Source organism: Clupea harengus, chromosome 8 (genome assembly GCF_900700415.2).
Source record: "Clupea harengus chromosome 8, Ch_v2.0.2, whole genome shotgun sequence".
NCBI lineage: Eukaryota > Metazoa > Chordata > Actinopteri > Clupeiformes > Clupeidae > Clupea > Clupea harengus.
In genome coordinates, this window is record NC_045159.1 from 3,071,782 (window position 1) to 3,092,264 (window position 20,483).

At 44.1% G+C, this 20,483-nt stretch overlaps 1 protein-coding gene and 1 long non-coding RNA gene across 4 annotated transcripts in view; both read right to left on the reverse strand.

The window, feature by feature from the left end:
* doc2b (double C2-like domains, beta) overlaps nucleotides 1-20,483 on the reverse strand; it is a 150,076-nt gene that overhangs the window by 53,401 nt on the left and 76,192 nt on the right. For all 3 annotated transcript variants that reach the window (XM_012821957.3, XM_031571520.2, XM_031571521.2), the window contains exon 9: nucleotides 10,902-11,105. In XM_012821957.3, the coding sequence (XP_012677411.2) occupies nucleotides 10,902-11,105 (204 nt within the window). The remainder of the gene's footprint in view (nucleotides 1-10,901; nucleotides 11,106-20,483) is intronic.
* Nucleotides 3,155-10,885, reverse strand: LOC122133074. The gene is made up of 2 exons (XR_006152524.1): nucleotides 6,479-10,885; nucleotides 3,155-6,246 (listed from the first exon to the last, which is right to left on the reverse strand). It is a non-coding gene; the product is annotated as an uncharacterized LOC122133074 (long non-coding RNA).

Below are 20,483 nucleotides of genomic sequence, written 5' to 3' on the forward strand. Positions count from 1 at the left end.
CTGTTTTGCGAATTTCACTGTGAGTATTTCGTTTTTTTGCTGAAAAATACTTTGAAGACGACCTTGGTGTTTTTGGTTTATCGATTGATAAGCGCATATACAGTGCATTATTTTCTCTATCTCTATATGCGGTAACCACTTAAGAAATTAGGCTACCCTTCCCTATTAACATCTTCACTACCCTTTCCACAATATTCTACATAAATAATTTCCCTAATATGTTATGTAGTTTGCTTTCATGTTTATTAGGCCCATATGCCTATATGTTAAATAATATGAAGACCATGGCAATCATCACACTTGAACTGTGAACTGATTACACTTTGAACTGTGCTGGGCTTTTATCGATTCAACACGACATACTTAATCATTTTACACAGCTTCAATATTTTATAACATGCACTGATATCTGTTGGACTTGAACCAAACAAATGATAAGTGGCTTGTACACCCACACACCCACAAATGAATATACCATTTCATCTGTGCCACAGAGGTTTCCCACTACCTTAGCATCCTATGACTGGATACATGCAAATAACAATTCTTCTTGACTCATCGCTATGATGTTGCGCCATTTTGTCACACGCGTGGCTTGTTAGGGCCTAATGTGTGTTATGATTAGGCTCTTTCCCCACATCCACCCTTTAGACTTACCCTGGCAAAAGAGAGTTAGTAAGCCTCTTAGATGATGTGTAATTATAGCATTCGATTATTACCGTTATCTACAGGGACAAAATCAATTGACACTAATTAAGCATAGATCAGCCAGGACAGAAATGTCAGTTGCGACATTAAGTAAATAGGCCGGCAGGATATTACACTGATGAAATGGTCGGCAGCAAGGTCAGGTCAATAAAAACACACCTTATAAAAATGAATAGAACTAAATAAAAATGTAGTTTATGAATACAGCAGTATGTATTTGGGGAAAATATGACCATACCCCTATCTTCACTGAATGGCCCAGTGAATTGAGCCAATATGTCTGCACGCCTCTCTGAGTCTTTAACCAGCACACCAAAAACATTTCATCCATGGTAAGCAAAACATGATAACTCATGATAGATTATGATATATATGACATATTTTTTATCAGGAACTGTAGCTGCACAGTATTTCTATAACACTGTAAATATCTAAGAGGCCTTGTTGGTATACCTATTCTCCAAAAACACTGCACACCACAGGATGTCTGAAAGCTGTTTTGGTTTGAAATTTGAAGACTGCTTTTTTAGGTAAGGGCTTAATTAGCGGATCAATATTACTCCAGAGGCCGGAGGTAGTCTCTAGCATTGTTTTAGCTTAAAAAAAATCAGTAACACTCAGTTTAAAATCATCCCTTAAGTTTGTGAGTCGTTGGCTAATTAAGCCTGAGGGGCCAACACACCACTGGGTATGAGCTGCAACACATCTCCTCATCCTGGCAATCCAATGAGAATACGCAGACACAAATATATAAACCCAGGGCACATATGATGGCAACCTAATACAAACCTAACATAGAAACCAAAACATCTGTCGCACACACAATTCAAAACGCTATGTGAGTTCGTCCAGCCTCTTACAAGCAATGTATACCATTGAGCTTCACTGTCTGAAAAAGGCTCTAGCCAGTGCCCGTTAACCACCTGTGGAGCCCAGGTCTCACCCTTTTCACCTCAGATGTGAGCCGTGACTCATCACTACGCTGTAGAGCTCCGCTCTGCGCTTCATAAAAAGCCCAGGCGGGTGGCCTTCCGCAGACCGCTGCAAGGGAGCCGAGAGCAGCTGGGCAGGTGAGTGGGCCACACGGCGGAGGAATCAAAGCTTAATATCAGACACCGCCGGGGGATGGAGGAGAGAGAGAGAGAGGGCTGTTTAATGATGCCCTAAGAGGAGATTCTTGGGGGGGGGGGTGGAGGAGACTGATGCAATGCATAGATGGGACTGCTATTACTCTTCCGGCATCTCCTGAAATGAAATGAGGCACATTAACTCCAAGGCAAAATGCCATCAGAATGCAATGGCACTTGGAGGAAAAGTCTACATTTTCAACTTGGACCAAGTGGGGGGGGGGGGGGGGGCCTCAGGCTTATGTTGTCATTCCATCACTGTGGCTGGACCAAGGCATCGGTTAGGCAAGACTGAATTAGACAGGGCCCTGGCAATGGATTATGGCCCAAAGGTAAAACAGGAAACCTTTACGATAAAATTCTCAGTGTAGCCTGTGGCATGCAAGCCACCTGCATAAATCAATGAACATGAATCTGTATACTACTACATAAAAACACATTTACAAAAAAACATCACGGCCACCAGTAGCTCAGGTACATTTCTCAATGTTAAGTTTTCATTTCAGGGGTGATCAGCTCCGAGATTTACCTGCAACTGTTGCTAGGCACTGATTACAAGTCACTCCGATGGCCAGTGGCAGATATTCTCCCGTAGCGAGTGTGTGTGTGTGTGTGTGTGTGTGTGTGTAGTTCTAACACTGGTAGCACTCGTGTAGTTCTATCACTGGTAGCACTCACTGTGGGAGAAAATCTGCCACTGGCCATTGGAGTGACTTGTAATCATTGCCCTTAACAGTAATAGAGGGCTGGGGTTTTCCACAGGTACTTCAGCCCGAGGAAAAGCCTTGGGGTGGCCTCAGTCTTAAGTGTAAAGGGGCCAACAGAAGGCTAGTGCCACATGATTGATAAAGTGACTGAAAATTCTGCAGTTATATGTCACTGCCTGTCCAACTCAATCAGTGTATAGGAAATCAAGTGCTGAAAAAAAGATCTGAAGAAATGAATAAACACAGAGGAAACATAGAGGAGCAACTATGGTTGTTATCTTACAAAACCTGCAGCGTAACCCTTTGTCTTGGTGTTGTCTCGCTATTGACGTTGAGGAATGCAAGCATGAACCTTAATGTCTTCAAGGACCCTCGTCTAACAACTTAAAGGCCAGAAGCCTCTTAATCACTGAGCTACACAGCTAAATTTAGCAAAACAGCCAGGCAGCCTCAATATTGGTGTCTATCCAGTGTTTGGTATTAATGCGCAACTGAGGGGATTAAAGAGCTTAGGGCTGTGTATCGGCTTGCTGGAGAAAAATGACCCTTCCGTGCAGCACAGAGAGTTTCAGCACGCTTCTCTTTACAACCTCCTCGCTAGCATCAGGAGTATGGGTCTAATCATGAAAATGCTCCCAGTTTGTTTTGCCCAGTAACTTATTAAACAGTTTCTAAGGGCATTGGAGGGCTTCACTGAGCAGCTTTTTTTTTTTTTTTTTCATCACAGTACAAAACTTCGCAATTACACTGTCAATGAAAACAAAACAAGCAACAAGGACCTAAATCCCAAGGCTGAATTGGCAAAAAAAAAAACGAGAACAAAACAAGTGGAAGCGAACAAAAGAACAGAGAACACAGCCAAAAACAAAACCAGAACAGAGAGGAAAGGTCTATGTCTGAGGGGAGGCATTACTTTGTGAGAGGCTAACTTTGCACGAAAAACTCATGCCATGCCTACTGCATACCAGATTAATCACTACTGGAGAGAAGACAGCCAGATTAAATGGCACGAGTCTCCACAACCACAACTAGAAGCCTCTCATGAATACAACCTCAAAAATCATCAACATTTTCCTAAAATGCATTTGCTGGATGCTTTGAAACCTGGTTGGACATTAAGGCACTCAATTGTGCTTGTGGATGAAAGTAAACCGGCACTAGACTGCTATTAGCACCGCACTGGTAAGGGAGTCGAGTGCCGCAAACAGCACGGCCCATGGAGGACAGGCCTGCTTAGTATGAGGCACACAGAAAGGGCATGCCTCTGCTCTCCGATCAGTCTTTCACTGTACCGGACGTCCTTTACGTGCAGGAGTGTGGGCAGGGACGAGAGAAATATATATTGAGATGAATGACTTCAACGGCAGTATGTCACTGGGAGGGTGTTGCATTAGGAAATGAAAGATGAGAACCTCCCGCCCTTGCATGCTTAATCACGAAGCTAAGCGCTCCGCAAAACTGGGTATGTACTGCAGCAGACCTCCATAATGAAATAAGGCCTTTCATACCACAAGATTTAAAGTGTATGACATTTAATGGCTGACGTGAGGGAGTTCAAAGTGTGTAACTTTATATGTAGTGTGCGCGGAGATATACGGGGATCTCAATTAACAGGAGTCACCCTCTGATATACACTATAACTGGAAATGACCAGTCCGATGACTGAAAAAAAAACATGTCCTGCAATAGAGAGAGGGACTGAAATTCAGTCCCTGAAAGAAGACTTACATATGGCATGTTATACAAGTCCTTAATCCTACACAGTGCTCTTTGGGTAAGAGAGTTGCGTAAGATGCTGGGCAGGATACGGACACTGGCACTTCAACAGCAGTGAGGAGACAGAACACTCGTCTGCTGGTCAGCTGGTTCCACCCCTTGTCCCGTAAATGTGTGATTTCACTGATACTGTGCCCGCTCTATGTCTGTGGAGCTGCTTGTTAAGAGTCGAATGCACAGCGAGACGACGTCTGCCCATTTCCTGCCTGCCATTTCTACCCATGACGACCCCCGGGGCAGCAGCTGGTGTCTGGAGAGAAGTGACGCAGCAGCCGCCACCAGATTAGAGCAGCATGGGTTCATCCTCATGTACCCCGCGCTAGCAGCTAGCACTGCGTGTACTACAGATAAGGATATCTGATCCCAGACACCAAAACAAAAATAATCAAACTATAGAATACATGAATACATTGCATAAATAAAACAACACACTAGCATTGTTCCTGTATTGTCTCCAGTATTATAGGCCTATTCGATAAAAAAAAAAACATTTTGCGAGGAATAAGAGGTCATGTGGCAATTTCCTGTAACATATTAGTATTATTTGCTAGAACAAGGCAAACAACAATGTCCCATCTGGTGTTCTGGACTCTATTACTTGATACACTGAGACAAGCCTTGGGCCCTGTCAAGTATTCACTTGAACTATTTTCTTTCCTTTTGAAGTTATGGATGGAGAGGGTATGTCTGCAGTTTCTTTTAATAAAGAAAGCTCTTAAAAAAGTTTCCTATTTATTCATTCCATCTGTGTGGCAAAGTGTAGAGGGTGAACAGTGGAGACGTAGACGTAGACAGATCTAGAGGATCTGATACAATAGGGAGCGGGATCAATATCAGGATTGGCTCTTCTGACAAACAAGATGGTACTGCAGCTCATCTGAGATTAACAAAAATAATGATTTCACTGGAGGAACTGGAGGATTCCAAGGTGTTTTCCAGTGCCGCCTCCGAGTTTAAAAACGGGAAGCCAGTGTAAGGGAAAGCCCCCCTCCCCCCCCCCCACCCCAACACCAAAATGATCCCGCTGAGCGCCCTGACACGCCACATGCAGCGTATCACCCACCCGTCCCCTCTGCCATCACATCTCCACTATTAGAGGGATTACAAGCATGAGAGCCCTGAGCTGAGAGATTGGAGAGTGGAGAGGGCAGATGGGATTGCAGGGTCCTCTGCGGACCACTGGGAATGCCCGGAACTCCACTGGGATTGGCTGCTGGCTAAGGGGCTTAGAGGTGCAAGAGGACAAAGATCAATTCCACAGCGCTCGAACATCCTAGGCCCCTGCTGGACGTAGGGCCAGGGAGGATGGACAGAGCATGGCAAGCATGTGTCCTGATTTCCTGGTGTGGAGCGGTAGACTTCACTCTTCAGTCTTCACAGGAAAAACAGACACCTTAGGTGCCATGTTTGACTGTCTCTCAGATCAGCACTTCCGAGCAGAGTTCCGAGCGGCTGATAATCCATCCCGGCATGGTGCCAGTTCCAATGTTTTGTCCACCTTTTCAAGCTATCAGCTTCATCAACACAGATTATATTGTTACGCAAACACTGTTGTTTCCCATGCAGTGAGGCAGAAGAGTTCTCCTGATCACACTCACACTGGGTGAGGAGAATGTTACTGCTGAGCGCACCGAGTCCCCCCCCCCCCCAGAAATAAAGCAGTGCTCACACCACACTTGTTTAAAACGATACACCCAAACCTCATAACTCTGCTACAAAAGACAATAAAAGACCGTGCTGAGCCTAAGTGTAACATATATTAATGAAGGCCATGGCAAATTTCTTTTTAAACTATAGTCCAAAATGATAGTCATAAATAAAGGCCTGGCAAAGAGGCTTTGAAGTACCTCTGACACCATAAAGAGTTGGAGGTGTTATCTGCACGTTCATGAACAGGCACCTTCTGCTTCCTTTTGGAGAAAAGAAACCTACATGCACAGGATAGGTTACATAACCAACGCGCTATACACTTTTAGTCTGAGTGGGAGCTAATAAGTTCTATAGGCTTATTACATGAATTCTTTAAATCAATATTACACATATTTAAGGAACCATTAGTTCTGTAAGCTTCTGCATTCTTTAAATCAACATTACAAGAACATTAGGAAACCAGAACATCATGGCTGAACAGTTCAGAACAAGCAAACGAACAAACAATACCCAGACAAACAAGCAGCTCCACAGTCATGACATCGCCAGCCCACGAGTAGAACTGCGGCCACCTTCACAAACAGCTTGGTCACAAAGTTCTGCCAAGTGCAACGGGGGGAGACGTGTCAGCGAAGCACGCCGAAACCAAACAAGACGAGGCAGCGCCCCTGTTGATGACAATCACAGATGGCTGATGGCTCTGCCGTGTGTCCGGGGGCAGAGCCATGACGGCTGCTGTGGGTGTGCTCTCTGTTTTTGTTTTTTTTTACACCGAAGACCAGGGGCCGTTCGGGGCAGAAAGCCCCCGTGGAGGCCACAGATGAAACACAACAGCGCCAGGGCTGTCGGCTGATCAGAATCGGCGTGTGGCTCTGGGCCGCTCCACGGACGCTGATGCTACGCGCGCCCATCCAGCACCCAACCAGCACCCAGCCCGTCCCCGTTCCCTGTCATTATCTGACGACAGCTTGCAGATAGACCCTTAATAGGATTCTGCAGCCTGGCCTGCTTCAGGGAATCCCTGCTTATACCTGAGTGTGTCTCTGGGTCACGCAGCTGCAGTGCCTGATAAACGTTGCGTAATCCACTCAGGGCTCTGCATGCTGCGTGGAGCATATACTCTGTACACACACAACACGGTGATATACAACGTAGTACAACACTGCCACGGCAGCCTGAGACATGGGTCTGTAGCGAAATGGCTGGCGTGTCACCCAAAAGGTTAGTGTTGACAAATGTTTAGGTTAAGATAACTATTTCACTGCGCAATCTGCGTTCTAGATGCTCTTTCACTGGCGTAGACCCGAGTAATGAGATAAGAGTTAGAAGTCGGCCTTTCGGTTTTGTCCTTTTTTCTTTGACGGTTTAATACCATAATTAAGAGCTGAGGAACGAGGCAATCTCTCCCACCGTCTGGCCCCCGTGCATAAAAGAAGTGGGGCTGCCACATCTCCTCCGGCGCTGGCTCGATGCAGCCGCCTTTCATGGACGACATGCCCGGCTCTTCCCCGTCTGAGGAGAGCGAGATGGAAGCGAGACTGATCTAATCATGGATGGGAGCAGTAGGATCAGGCCTGTGTTCCCGGCATCTCATGAGGAGGACCTAATTAACAAGCTCATGACCACATCTGACTTGATTGCTCCGTGTGTGTGTGTGTGCACGTACATGTGTGTGTGTGTGTGTGTGTGTGTACGTACATATGTGTGTGTGTGTGCGTGTGTGTGTTTGTGTGTGTACGTGGGTGGGTGGGTGCAGGAGGACTCAGTGGGTAATGAACTTTTCCTTTTCAATTAAAATCTCCGTTGACGCCATGGTGGCTTGCTCTGCCTCATGCAAATTTGTCAGAAATATTAATGTCAAAGTGAAATCTCTCTGCAGGATGCTGGCAGAGGGGGTACTGCTTTCCAGGGGGGATGTTTAGATAGAAACTCTTATGGTCAAGCATGGGAAAGCAAGTGCTTCATCATCCAAAATGTAGAGCCTCGAGGAGCATGACCTAAAACCCTGATATGGGTTTATTTGTGTAAAGTCTGGCCAATAATTACACTGAGCACAGTGGAATTCTTTTTCAGCTGAAGTGAATGAACGAGTGCAATGGAAAGTCTACATTGAAAAGCTACATTATGTTTCTCATTTTGTCTTTAATGTGAAAGCTACCCAGACAAACTTTCCTATTCAAATAAGAAACCATCTATGACTGGAAGCCTATTTCAGCGTGCATAAAAAGTAGAACTGGGCTTGAGTCATTTAAAGTAAACTCATGCCAAAACTCCTTGAGTGATTTAAAGTATACTCATGCAAAAACTGCTTGAGTCATTTAAAGTATACTCATGCAAAAACTCCTTGAGTCAATTAAAGTATACTCATACATTAACTCCTTGAGTCATTTAAAGTATACTCATGCAACAGACAGACCTCCACCATATTTTTCTCCTAATATTATGAGGATGAGCACTAAACTAAGCAAATATCATATGCATCTAGTCCATAGAGATGATAAAAAATGAAAGAATTTAGACCATGTAGGTTCACACTTGGTGTAGTAATTACGTTGAAATTCAAAGGAAATGTACAACCAAATGAATCCACATGAGACTGTCTGAGTGAGCTACTGTACATAGGTACAGCAGGAGGAGCATAATAGGCTGTGGTGCAGTCAAACCCAACCAGCACGACGGGGCTGAGCCTGGTCCTCAGAGTGCTCCCTGCTACCTACTGAGACCCAGAAGTCCCCTGGTGCAGGGCGCATAAACACTCACAAATGATTGGGAGGTTGCATCAGTCAGTGCTAAGTGGGCTGTTTTTCATCTCTTCGCATCCCATTCCAGCGCGTGCAAAAAGCAGGCAAAGACTCTCGTCGGCCATTATGCAGAGTAAACTGAAATGATGAGCCGCCGAACATGCATTTCATAAATATTATATATATTTATTTTTGGTTTGTTGTAAATTGGTGAACAAAAACAAGTACTGATTTTCACAAATACCTCCTTTCCAAAAATACATATAAGGATACAAATATATGCTTCATAAACACACCAGTTCAAGACTATCTGTGGTTTGTATGAAAGCCATCTGTTGCATTTGAACAGCCTCCTGCAATTGCTCTTGAGGACGAAGAATCTGTCTGCCCACCTAATGCTGGTTAGGGATTGGTCAAATGCTCTCACAATACCTGGAATCCAGTGGAAACGACCGCATTCGTATTTCCCGTCTCACATAACAAAGACTCACATTAGATGCTAATTTGGTTCTTGGCGGTGCTAATGTGTTGATTGTCATTCCACTTGGGCACCATGCAGGCGGTGGGAGGGGAGGTGCCCGGGCGGACAGTGATTAAGAGTGCAAACATCTGACCGGCTGATAGACAGTAGAGTATTCTAACAGCGTGCAAATTTAACATCACAAGAAATGGATGCATAAAATGGGCACATCTGAATAGATTCAGGCAATACATAAATTGATTGCTATTGATATTCATTATATCCACATAAACACACACACACACACACACACACACACACACACACACACACACACACACACACACATAAACACACACAAACAGACACACTGCAGAACACACTGACAGACAGATCGCTCTGCATTCAGAACTCACATTCAGTCTTTCAATCAGACATATCACTGCAATGCCACAGGATGCAGGGGATCCCTACACTGGGAGTCCATTTGTAAAAATGTCAGCAGTTCACATCCTCCACTGGGATTCCTGGAGAGAGGGGGTTCATCTCCTCACCAAATCAGGCTAGATTTGGTGATCCCCGTCACCCAGTGCGCTACGCCTACTGACAAGGTCACAGGTCAACATCTGTCAACAGCAGATCACTCCATGCCAGCCCAAAGCCGTGCTGGATTAGGAAACACACAGCGCTGCTCTAAGCCCCTCGTCCTCCACAAGCACTCCACTGTAAGCACTCTCTTCAGTATAGATTAAGTCCATCGTAGACAGAGTACGTATAAAATAACCCTGATGTTATGGTCACGCAAATTTCATTGCTTGTATTTACAAGGCAACCTGCACAAGAGCTGCCACGACAACAAGTCAATAAAATAATCATACGGTTATTGTCTGGGTAGTGACATATTCACGAGGATGCCAAAACTCTGCGTCTTGCACCATACTGCTGATACGGTTCCTATCTGCGTGTATGAATTTATGAGTGCACCCTTGCACCCTCTCTCAGCCGTGAGCTGGCTGGCTTAATAATCCTGTGACGGGCTGTGGCTGTAATGAGCCAAACAGACCCACGTTTGGGTGAGCTCACACGTAGCGTTTGAATTGTGCGTCTGACTGCCATTTGGGCTGGCCATGTAAACAGCTCTCTCTCTCTCTCCAAATCCCCCCCGCAAATGTCCACAGACTGCGTGTATTTCCTGCCAGCAAAATAAATAATTAAATATCGGCTACTGAAATAGAGCAACTGGGAGATATGATTCACTCCATGTGCTTGAAAGAAGGATTCCCACATTTCCTTGTATTCTGGCCATGGTATGCATGTTGTTTTGGGGAATGCATCATGGTAAGGGTGCATAGAAGCACAATGTATTGTAGTGTTGACCTTTTTGAGCACTTAAAAACAGCAGAGTTTCATTCCTGTGTGTCTGACGGATGGCAGTCTGTACAGCAACAGTTGGCTTTGCAGAGTTAAGCTCCAAAGTGCTCAGCAAAGAGATAGAGAGAAAGAGAGAGAAAAGAGAGGGAGAGAGAAGCGAGAGAGGGGGGGTAGAGAGAGAGAGACAGAGAAAGAGAGAGGAAAAGACGCAAGAAGCAACACAGATGTACAGCAGAAGACAGAGAGAGAGAGTGTGAGAGAGAGAGCGAGAGAGAGAGAGACAGACAGAGAGAGAGAGCGAGAGAGATACAGAGAGAGATAGAGGAGGCATTGAGTGAAAGGCAGGAGGAAGCGTACTCACTGGAGTCGTCCGAGTCGTAGCCCTCTACATCCGGCTCCTCGTCCCTCTTGCTGGCGGGTGGCGCGGTGGCACCCCCGGCGAAGGCTCGGTCCAGGTCCTCATCGCCTGGCGGCTGGTCACCGGCGGCGGCGGCGGCGGGCCCGTCAGACTGCTGGCTGGCGGCAGAGGAGCGCAGAGAGCCGGTGCGGCTGAGGGCCGGGGGTGCTGTGGGGGGCAGACCCCGCGGGTAGCGGGGGAAGTAATCAGAGATCTGCTTGATGGGCTGAATGGGGCCAGGACACACGTCAATAGCCATGTGCTCCTGGATGCTGATGGTCGTCTTCTCGCCTTTGCGTTGTGTCATGCATGCAGCCCTTTAGGAGACGCACACCACCCTGACCCAGTCAAGGGAGGGGGTGGGTGGGTGGGTGACAACAACAACAAACAAAAAAAACAAAACAACACAAAAAAATCTGAGTAAAAAAATTTAAATCGAAAAAAATCGAAAAGAAAAGAAAACAAGAAAAGAAAGAAAAAAAAAACAAGAAAACTCAAAATTCCAGGACAAACTCTTCTGTCTCTTCCGTGCCGGTCTGGTCCCCCCCAGAAGAAAGGCAAGAAAAAGCGCAAGTCCCACCCCCCCACCCCTGAGAGTGGTGCGGTGAGTGTGTGTGAGTGAATGCCAGAGTGAGAGAGTGTAGATATGTGTGTGTGTACGTGTGTTTGTGTGCGCATGCATGCGTGTGTGTGAGAGTGAGAGAGAGTGCCGCTGCAAGCTGACTACATGAAGGGAGACTGCTGGCCACTCCGGCGCACCGTAACCATGCCGTCTGCCTGCCTGCAAGCGCTCTTCTGCCACTCTAACACTCCAGCCAGCCGCCAGGATACACCGACGTGAGCGAGTGAGAGGGAGTGGAAAGAGGGAGAGAGGGAAAAGGGAAGGAGGGAGGGAGAGAGGGAGGAAGGGAGGAGGGAGGGAGGGAGGGAGAGAGAGAGGGAGGGAGAGGATTAAAGAGGGAAAGAGGAGGGATCGGCTGATGTCACTGCTTAGCAACCGTGTGGTAAACAGGAACCATCGGTGCGGGTACTTAATTATGCTATTAGTCCCCTTCCATCTGTCAGTGCAGGGGATCGGGGAGGTGCTGGGGGAGAAGGAGACAGACGCCAGAGCTCTCGCTCAAAGACGCTGGTGAATGCCCTCATGTCTGAACCCAGAGAGACCAGCGCGCTTCACTGCTCAGCAGGAACAACAGGTGCGCAACAGCTCAACCACCCTCTGCTCAGGAAAATGAAACAAACAAATAAAAAAACTGACACAGGACCAATAAAAGGTAAAAATAAATATGAAACAAAGTTAAAGAAGAAATTTGATCAAATAAATGCAGTGCATGTGTGTGTGCGTGTGTGTGTGTGTAGTCTGGTTAGGGTTCTATTCCGGGAACTACAATTCTGTCATCCTACTTTCACTGCTTATGAGCTAAATGCGGTGAATCTGACCATGCAAGATGTTGTAATCTCACTGATCAACAGGCTTATATAGCTTATAAAGGCAGTGAAGAATATTCAGTCTTTCAATTCATTCATGAGGTAGTTATGACTAGTTTAGGAAATAAACACAGCAATCTTTGATAACAAGTCTAAATATTCTCTAACAGAGTTCAATAACAAAACAATACAAAGACACAAACAAGAAAAAGACAAATTTACAAACAAGTCACTCAAAACAGGTTAGTAGTCTCACACGGCCAGATGTGATCACAAGTTATCACAAGATGGTAAAGGGTGATGACAAAGACTGCCAAAGACAAGTCTGCCCTCATTGGTTCATGACTAATCTTCCATGTTGAGCCACACCAATATGATGGATTGGATTGGTTTAGATTGGTTGGTTTAGATTGGATTGGTTTCGATTGGTTGGTTTCGATTGGTTGGTTGGTCAGATTGGTGTTCCCACTCACGTTTGAGCCAAATTCCAACATGGTCATCTCTAGAGGTATGTGAAGTCAATGTAGTTGACTGCAGGGGTTCACCTGCGCTCTTCAAGCCAAAGTAAAAGGAGTGACACAACCCTCACTGAATCTCTAAATGAGCTGAAGTCCAACAGGAAGCTCAGAGTGAGCAGTGACAACATGGCTGTCATTGTCTTGGCAAATGCTCAAGAATGGTAATTATGAATGAATAAAGTGACATCTGGTGCAGGATAAAACGGTTAAATTGTGTAAAACGTGTTTACGCAGATTTTATTGTCTGCTATTATCCTCAAACAAAGTGGATGGAAAACAGGGTAAAAATATAATTTAACAGTTATTTATCAGTTATGGAATATGGTTCAAAACTTGTACTTGAAAGTTAGCAAATGTACATTAAAAATGTATAATAGAATATTTTCCTTTTTTTTTTAATTAATATTATGTGCGATTCACAATCTGTTCGAAATGTAGTCTACCAGGCTTTCCTCTCCCTCCTGCTTCAATACTGCTGTTGCAGTCAACACAATAACCATTACAAATGTAATGGGCATCATTTGCAGGGTGCTCTATTGGGCTCCTCTGAGCCTCGTTTGAAAGTGGAACATGTGGCCTTGCCCGAGACCACAGTCAATGATTGAGCAGAACATTTTTTTGTTTTCAGAATAAATGGATTGTTGAGATGGCAAAGGTGTTTTCTGCTTCAGCTTATTCACAGGACAACATTCAGTACTCCTACACTTCTCATCTCTAAGAGTCATCTGTACACTTACATATCTGCTCTGTGGATTAACATATAACGTTCATAAAATTAGCAAAGATGTAGCCAGTAACTGGACATAAATTATGATTTCCACAGCAGAGTGTACACGTAACACTTAAGATTTGACACCGTCCTGCAGCAGTACTCTTTTAGAGGTGGATCATTTTTATGCTGAGAGACCTGCTGTGTGTAATCATTTGCCTTTGAGCCCCAAATGAGTCTTTTTACATCACCACACCTCCCAGGTCTAGCTGTGTTTGTTGCTATGCATTATGCTTTCACAAAGAAGGTATTCTGTCCTGGTCATGGCGACATCGAAAAATCTAAAATAGCAACTCCTGCTGGTGCACTACGGATGTATAATAATACTCTCTTCTGCCCAGTCGCCCATGGGTCCAAATCGTACATCTTATTTGTTCTTTTCTAGACACCGTCATTGTCCTAAAGTGTAAGGACTCACGTCACATGTTGCTCCTCTGCACCCTCACTGGCCTTGCAGTGGCAGTGCAACAGTGTTTAGGTGAAGCCTAGGCATAATCATCTAATTATCTACACATGACAAAGTGTGGATTAAAGACAGAAACACCGTGTATCATTTGACAGGCTGGCTGCCCTGGTAATCTCACCAAACCCTTTCCAATATCTTCCTTTCTGGCTTTTGGGTTGGTGTGTCGGTGTACCCCTCCTGCATTTACCCCTAGATTTGGGCAATGCATTTATTTATCGGAAAAAACATTGGCTTTTTATTGAACTCTCCATTTCCATTTTATATGGCGACCCATGAGCCCGGTTGTTACAATAGACCTGAGTGAAGACGAAGATTTACATTCATATTACTGAAGCCAACAGTAAATCAGCGCTCACATTAAATCACACACACACACACACACACGCACGCAAGCAAGCACGCGCACACACACACACACACACACACACACACACACACACACACACACACACACACACACACACACACACACACACACACACACACACACACCGAGTAGAGAGTGGAACAGCATTCTACAAACATTCTGTTTGACACGGTGCAAAATTCTGTAATATTGGAATATGAATAGAATAACAAATAGGGGAGCTATCCAGTGTTCTGGAAATGTGGGGAGACATGCTGCAAGGGGTGCTGAGTAACCAACAAACTAACACATTTACCGAAAAATGTCATGACAAAGATAAAAAAAAAAAAAACATTCACCTCTGATGGTAAATATTGTTATTTTGTGAACCCTTGACACTCAGGGTACAGAATCCAATAATAACCCCACTTGTGTTTAATAAGCATTGAAAAATAAATCAAGCAAATTAAGCGTTGAAAAAAATGTGTATTTCAACATTTGTGATGCACTTTGTGAAAGCCAGAAACCGTTTGCACCAATCCCCACAACTACACACAGAGAACTTCACTTCATAAGCACACGTCATTCAATCCACAATGGCCTTTCAGAGCTACTGTTCTTAATGAAATCTCTGCAGAGTGATCAGGGTAGCTGGTCCTTGGATACGGAATGTTAAGACCCAGGGCTGGAGTGAAATGTCATGCTTGTGTAGCTGGGTCTCTCCAGCTCAAACACAAAGGAACGTTACCACACAGCGCACTGATTTTAGACTTTTTATTCCAGTCACTGCCATTTCTTGGTTTGTCTGTCAGCAGGGTTCCACAAAAAATACCAGGCTGACTGTCATGAAACTGGTTGATTAAGGGGTGGATCCAGGGGTGGATTATTTTTTTTCACTTTTATTTTTTATATTCCGAGATAGGGCAGGTGTGTGCTCTCCGAGTGCCCTTCTAGTTAAGTTGGATTTAGTTTCACAGTTCGCAGATTTAGACAGACCAGGGCAAATGGGCAGGGTTGAAACCATACTTGCAAATTTTCTAATTTGTTGCTTGATGGCACTTAAATGCAACAAAACATCTCGCAAGCATGCTCAAAAACAACTGTCAAATGAACCAGACCTACTGCTATCAGTAGGCATATTTCTAATAACTTTGACATGGCACTGTTCTATTGTGCAAACAACCTCTACCTCTGGTTTCTCTGTAAATAATTTAAGAGCATCAGTACCTGCGCTCTTCATTCAGCATTTTCTTCATGTGATCACAGACCTCCAGAAGACAGCATGCTTCTGCAATATTCCAGTTCTGACATCTGACCTCTGGCTCTGTGGTCAGGGTTGTTCAGAACTACACAATAGTGGTGAAATGAGCCCACATGTCAACAAATGCCCCCCGGAAACCCATGATCTATTGGATGTCGGGTTCACATCCAGATATTGGGTTGAGTCAGGGGTCGAACTGTGTTTCACGCTGCACTCAAACAGCACTAGGGAAAGTGAGGAATGCTTTGTCTGATTCAAATTCAGGGGATCAACAGGAAAAACCTGCAGCAGAAAATGGTGAAGTGACTCAGAAAATCACTTCCCTAATCTACTACATTTACACAATGTTCCAGAATGTTCACACATAAAGCACAATGACCTCTAGTTACCTCTTATCTCTTAGATTTTATCTCATTTTGAAACTGGGCATCAGTATCTGTAAGAATGTAGTTGTTGCACAAACACAGTATGTCCTCTGTAATGCCAGGTTATTTATATAGTCTAATATGGAGATATGAAGACATGTATTCTACTAACTGATACCAGTTGACATATGCTGCTGGATTTAGAGTTCATCAAATGGGTATGACCATAAAAAGAGATCTTCCTGCTTTTAGTCCATTTTGGGGGGTGGGTTTTTCTTCGAAAACAAAACAATCATCTACCTAGACGACTTGGTGAATGAGCCCCATTGTGGACGTTTAGAAAACAAAATTCCAAAAGTGATCCGGACTTTTGAGATTTCAGAATACAGAAGGCCAATTGCCAAGACATGCAACACTGTATGTGAATCTCATGATGCCCAGTGTGCCTATGTTATGACCAATACACACAGTGAAATGATTCATATGAAGGTTGTAATGTAATATGTATGTGCATATGCAGAGAGAAACCTTCCTACGTATACCTTAAGAGGCTGAATCCATGTTTCTGGCACTGATTGTGGTCCTTTTCATAGGTTTAAGCACTGATTGTGGTCCTTCACGTAGGTTTAAGGCACGTGTGAGATGGGTATGACTCAGAGCGCAGGTGATCCTTTTTAGGAAAAACATCAACAAGAAATACTATGGCTATGTCTGAAATCAAAATAAAAAAAACTTCCCAAATAAGGACATATGTAGGTGATGTTAGATGTTACTCACAGATTTGTATTCGCAAGGGATTAAAAATGAACAGCTAATTAATTTATAGCAATGTTTTTTCCTTTTTATTTAATGAAGAAGAAAATGTAATGCTAGTCAGTGCGTACATCAAGGTACTAACACAACATTCTTAAGCTCTAAAATATTAGTTTTATCTGAAAACTGTGTTAAAGTGGCATTATGCAGTAATTGTACATCAGGATTAGGGTTAGGATGAGCAGTTTTACCTTAAAATAACAGCTTTAAAAAAATTGGGGCGCTACAATGACTTTTAATATGGAGAATCGCCTCCGTGCCATTGCCATACCAGGGTCTGTAGGCATATTACTGCTAAATGTAGGTTTGCCTGAAGCCGCCCGGTTTCTACTGTCTGCCGAACTAGTAAGTAGCTTATTTGCACTTGCTTGATGTTTGACTGTGTTAGGACAGTTGTTGACTAACTAGTTTGTCATAATGTCAAAGTCAGCACATTTCAAGAGATTTCGTTAGTTTTAGTCGCTAGCATATCGTTAGCGATTAGCAGTTGTTCCGTTATGCTACTTTAAGGTATAGCTAAAAGTGGTCCAGACCAATCTCTTAAAGAAGGTATGCTGAAGGTATGCTGTAAAAATGTACATTAGGAATTACTAGACAATGGAGGAGACAGTGGGGAGTACAAAGCCCACACAAGCAGGAGTCCTCTGCTCCTGCTCTGCTCCTCTCTCTTGCTGTTTGATGCAAAGCGAGCAAGCAGCACTCACACCTAACAAGGTTCAAACAGCTTGTGTGTTTGGATGAAGAAGTGTAGATTCAAGCCAGAAAATACCCTATTGCGCAAGGATGCTCAAGAATGGAAAGGCCTTTAAAATAAGCATGAAGTTGAGTGTGTGATTGCGCTATGAATGTCTGACATAACAGCACACCCACACATATGGGGAAGTGTCGAGAGACAGCAGCACTCATTATATGAGCAAACAGTCCATTTACTGGTCATTTCTGCTGGGCTCACCACTCCAGTCCATTCTCTTCTGATGGAGGCTAGAAGGGGAGGGAAGGCATGGGCAGACAACCTTCCCACTGTGACTGATTAAACACTAGTGACCCTAACTTCAGTGATGGGCAACGGGCAACTGGCAACAAGTAAAGTCCGCTGTGCATGAACTAAAGCTAATTTAATAACTTGGCAAAAATAACTTTGCTAATTTAATGCCATGAGCAAGATCCTAAGCGCAAACATACTGTTGGTGGGTCAGCGCAGTGCTCCCACACGCCACACTAGTTTTAGTTCATGCGTGACAGACTTAGCTTGTTGCTTTGCTCCTTGCCCGTCAATGACATTAGGGCCCAAGATGTGTGCAGAGCAGGCTGCACTGGTTAGCGCCGGAGAGTGTTGCCTCAGCGGACATTAGCTCCTCTGGCTCTGGCACTGATTTGGTTCGAGTCGAGTACACAGAGGTCTTCTGCAGGGATCACGTAAGACGGTCCTGTTAGGAGGGTTAGCGGGTTCAAATGAGTTCATGGCAGGTTTGGACTTGCACATGCTGGGATGGCAGGGGGGGGGGAGGTATTCCATCTGATGGTGTGTCAGACAGCTGCTGTGATGGTGTTGGCTATGCCCTTACCAAACATCCTGAATCAAATGGGATTATTATCACTCAACAGTGAAACTGGCTAAGCCTGTGTCTGGTGTGAAATCATTAAAACTGGGAAAGATGTGGAGTTAGGGCCTGTGCTGCAATGACAAGTTTCATATGGGTACTGCTTGGATGTCAAGATATAACCAATGACAAGTCTCATTTGGGTGCTGCTTGGAGGTCAAGATATAACCAATGACAAGTCTCATTTGGGTGCTGCTTGGAGGTCAAGATGTAACCAATGATTACACTTGTATTATCACATGGGCAAATTACAAAAATTCTATACCCAACGAGAGAAACAGCCGACGGGTTGAAATGGATACACTATGGCCCAGCTGTAATGGAACAGCATTGTGCTCTCACCCTGAAATACACAAATTAAGAGCACTACTAGACAAGCCGCTGCTGGCACATCACAGCATAAACATCACTCTATGAAAACAAACACTGAAATGAGGAGTTCCAAGCACCAAATCAGACCGCACTTGTTTCCAGTACGAGGATATTATAAACCACTTGTGGTGGCTGTAGAATGCAAGCCCAAATCCATCTTGCTGAGAACAGCAGTTCTTTGCCCAAAAAAATGCCTTTGAGTCCCACCGCTGGGCTTTAACCACCCATATTCATTTAGATTTGATCATTAGCCAAGCATAGAGCCAGGGGAGCACAATGGAGAAAACAGCTTTTAGGTTTTGAGCTACACAAGTCACACCTGAAATCCCTCTAGACAGGCAAACATGTAAACACTGTAAATACATTCTAATTCTCCAGTACCATGGGGCACTGTCTCTATGCGAATACGGCAGTGAAGCCCTGCTGAGAAACAGTGAGGAATGCAATGCATGGCTTGGAATCATACATAGGGAGTTAGATGAGAGGGGCATTATATCGGGAGGTTCCTCTTTAATTGCTCAATTCTGTATGAATCAATACAAGTTAATTAGGGACACTGGAATTTCTCAGGCTTACATTAGACATTTGCATGCTATTAGCCTCATTACATGAAGATGTGAGGGATTTAAAAAACTATTCCATGTATTTCTGTAGATTTCCCCTCAGCTACTTGAAGGGCTGAGTGGTAAACAATGTCTTCAGAGATCCACAGGGGATACAGTTTCACCCGGAATGAATTTGGTTTGACGGTTAGTGACCAAGTCAACAGTGTATGTATGTTATGGTATGGTATAACTATTGATGACCACAGAGGTTTTGTCCCAATCAATTTAACACTGTTATATTTTGAGATTTCAGTTTGAGTAATTTCATATGGGGAATAATTCCACTCAATTCAAGTGGATTTCATTTTGAAAAGATCATATAAGGAGACTAACTACACATACTGTATGTAGTTAATTAAACAAAGCCTGAGGAACTCAACATTTATTTTGAAGTGCACAAACAAAGACAGCTGACATTCATTACGTGCTGTGAATGCATGCTACGCGTTGCCAAATCTATTGTGCTGAACCTCAAGCGTCACAAAACACCTTGGATTACCGTCAGTGCACCTTGGTCTCAATTTGCTATATTTGATACTGTGCAGGTCTGTGTACACACTGTTTTTGTGATCTAATAATGAGAGATGTGTTGCACGGACCCCTGCAAGTCTGACATTTAGTCTAAGTGATTAAACTCCAGACTGACTCAACAAGGCCTCCCTTGTCTGTGCAGTCTGTGTGAGTCACGTATGCCATCAACAAACAGTTGTTGATTGTTTTCAGTTTGATTTTTGGGATGATTGATAAGTAAATGCATGCTATGTTTCCCACAATCAGTGTTGCCAGGTCTGCTTTTTTTTCAGTGGAAATGGGCTAACTCTTAATAATCAGGGAACTTATTCTACAGTATTAAAGCCACTAAATAATTAGCATTCTCTAATGTTCAGTGTTGCAATGTTGGAAATAAGTGGTAAGTGTAATAGATTAAAAAATTAAATAATTGTATTTGCGTTAAAAAAGTAAATACTGCACTTTAAAAATCTCAAACACGGACAGCAGTGG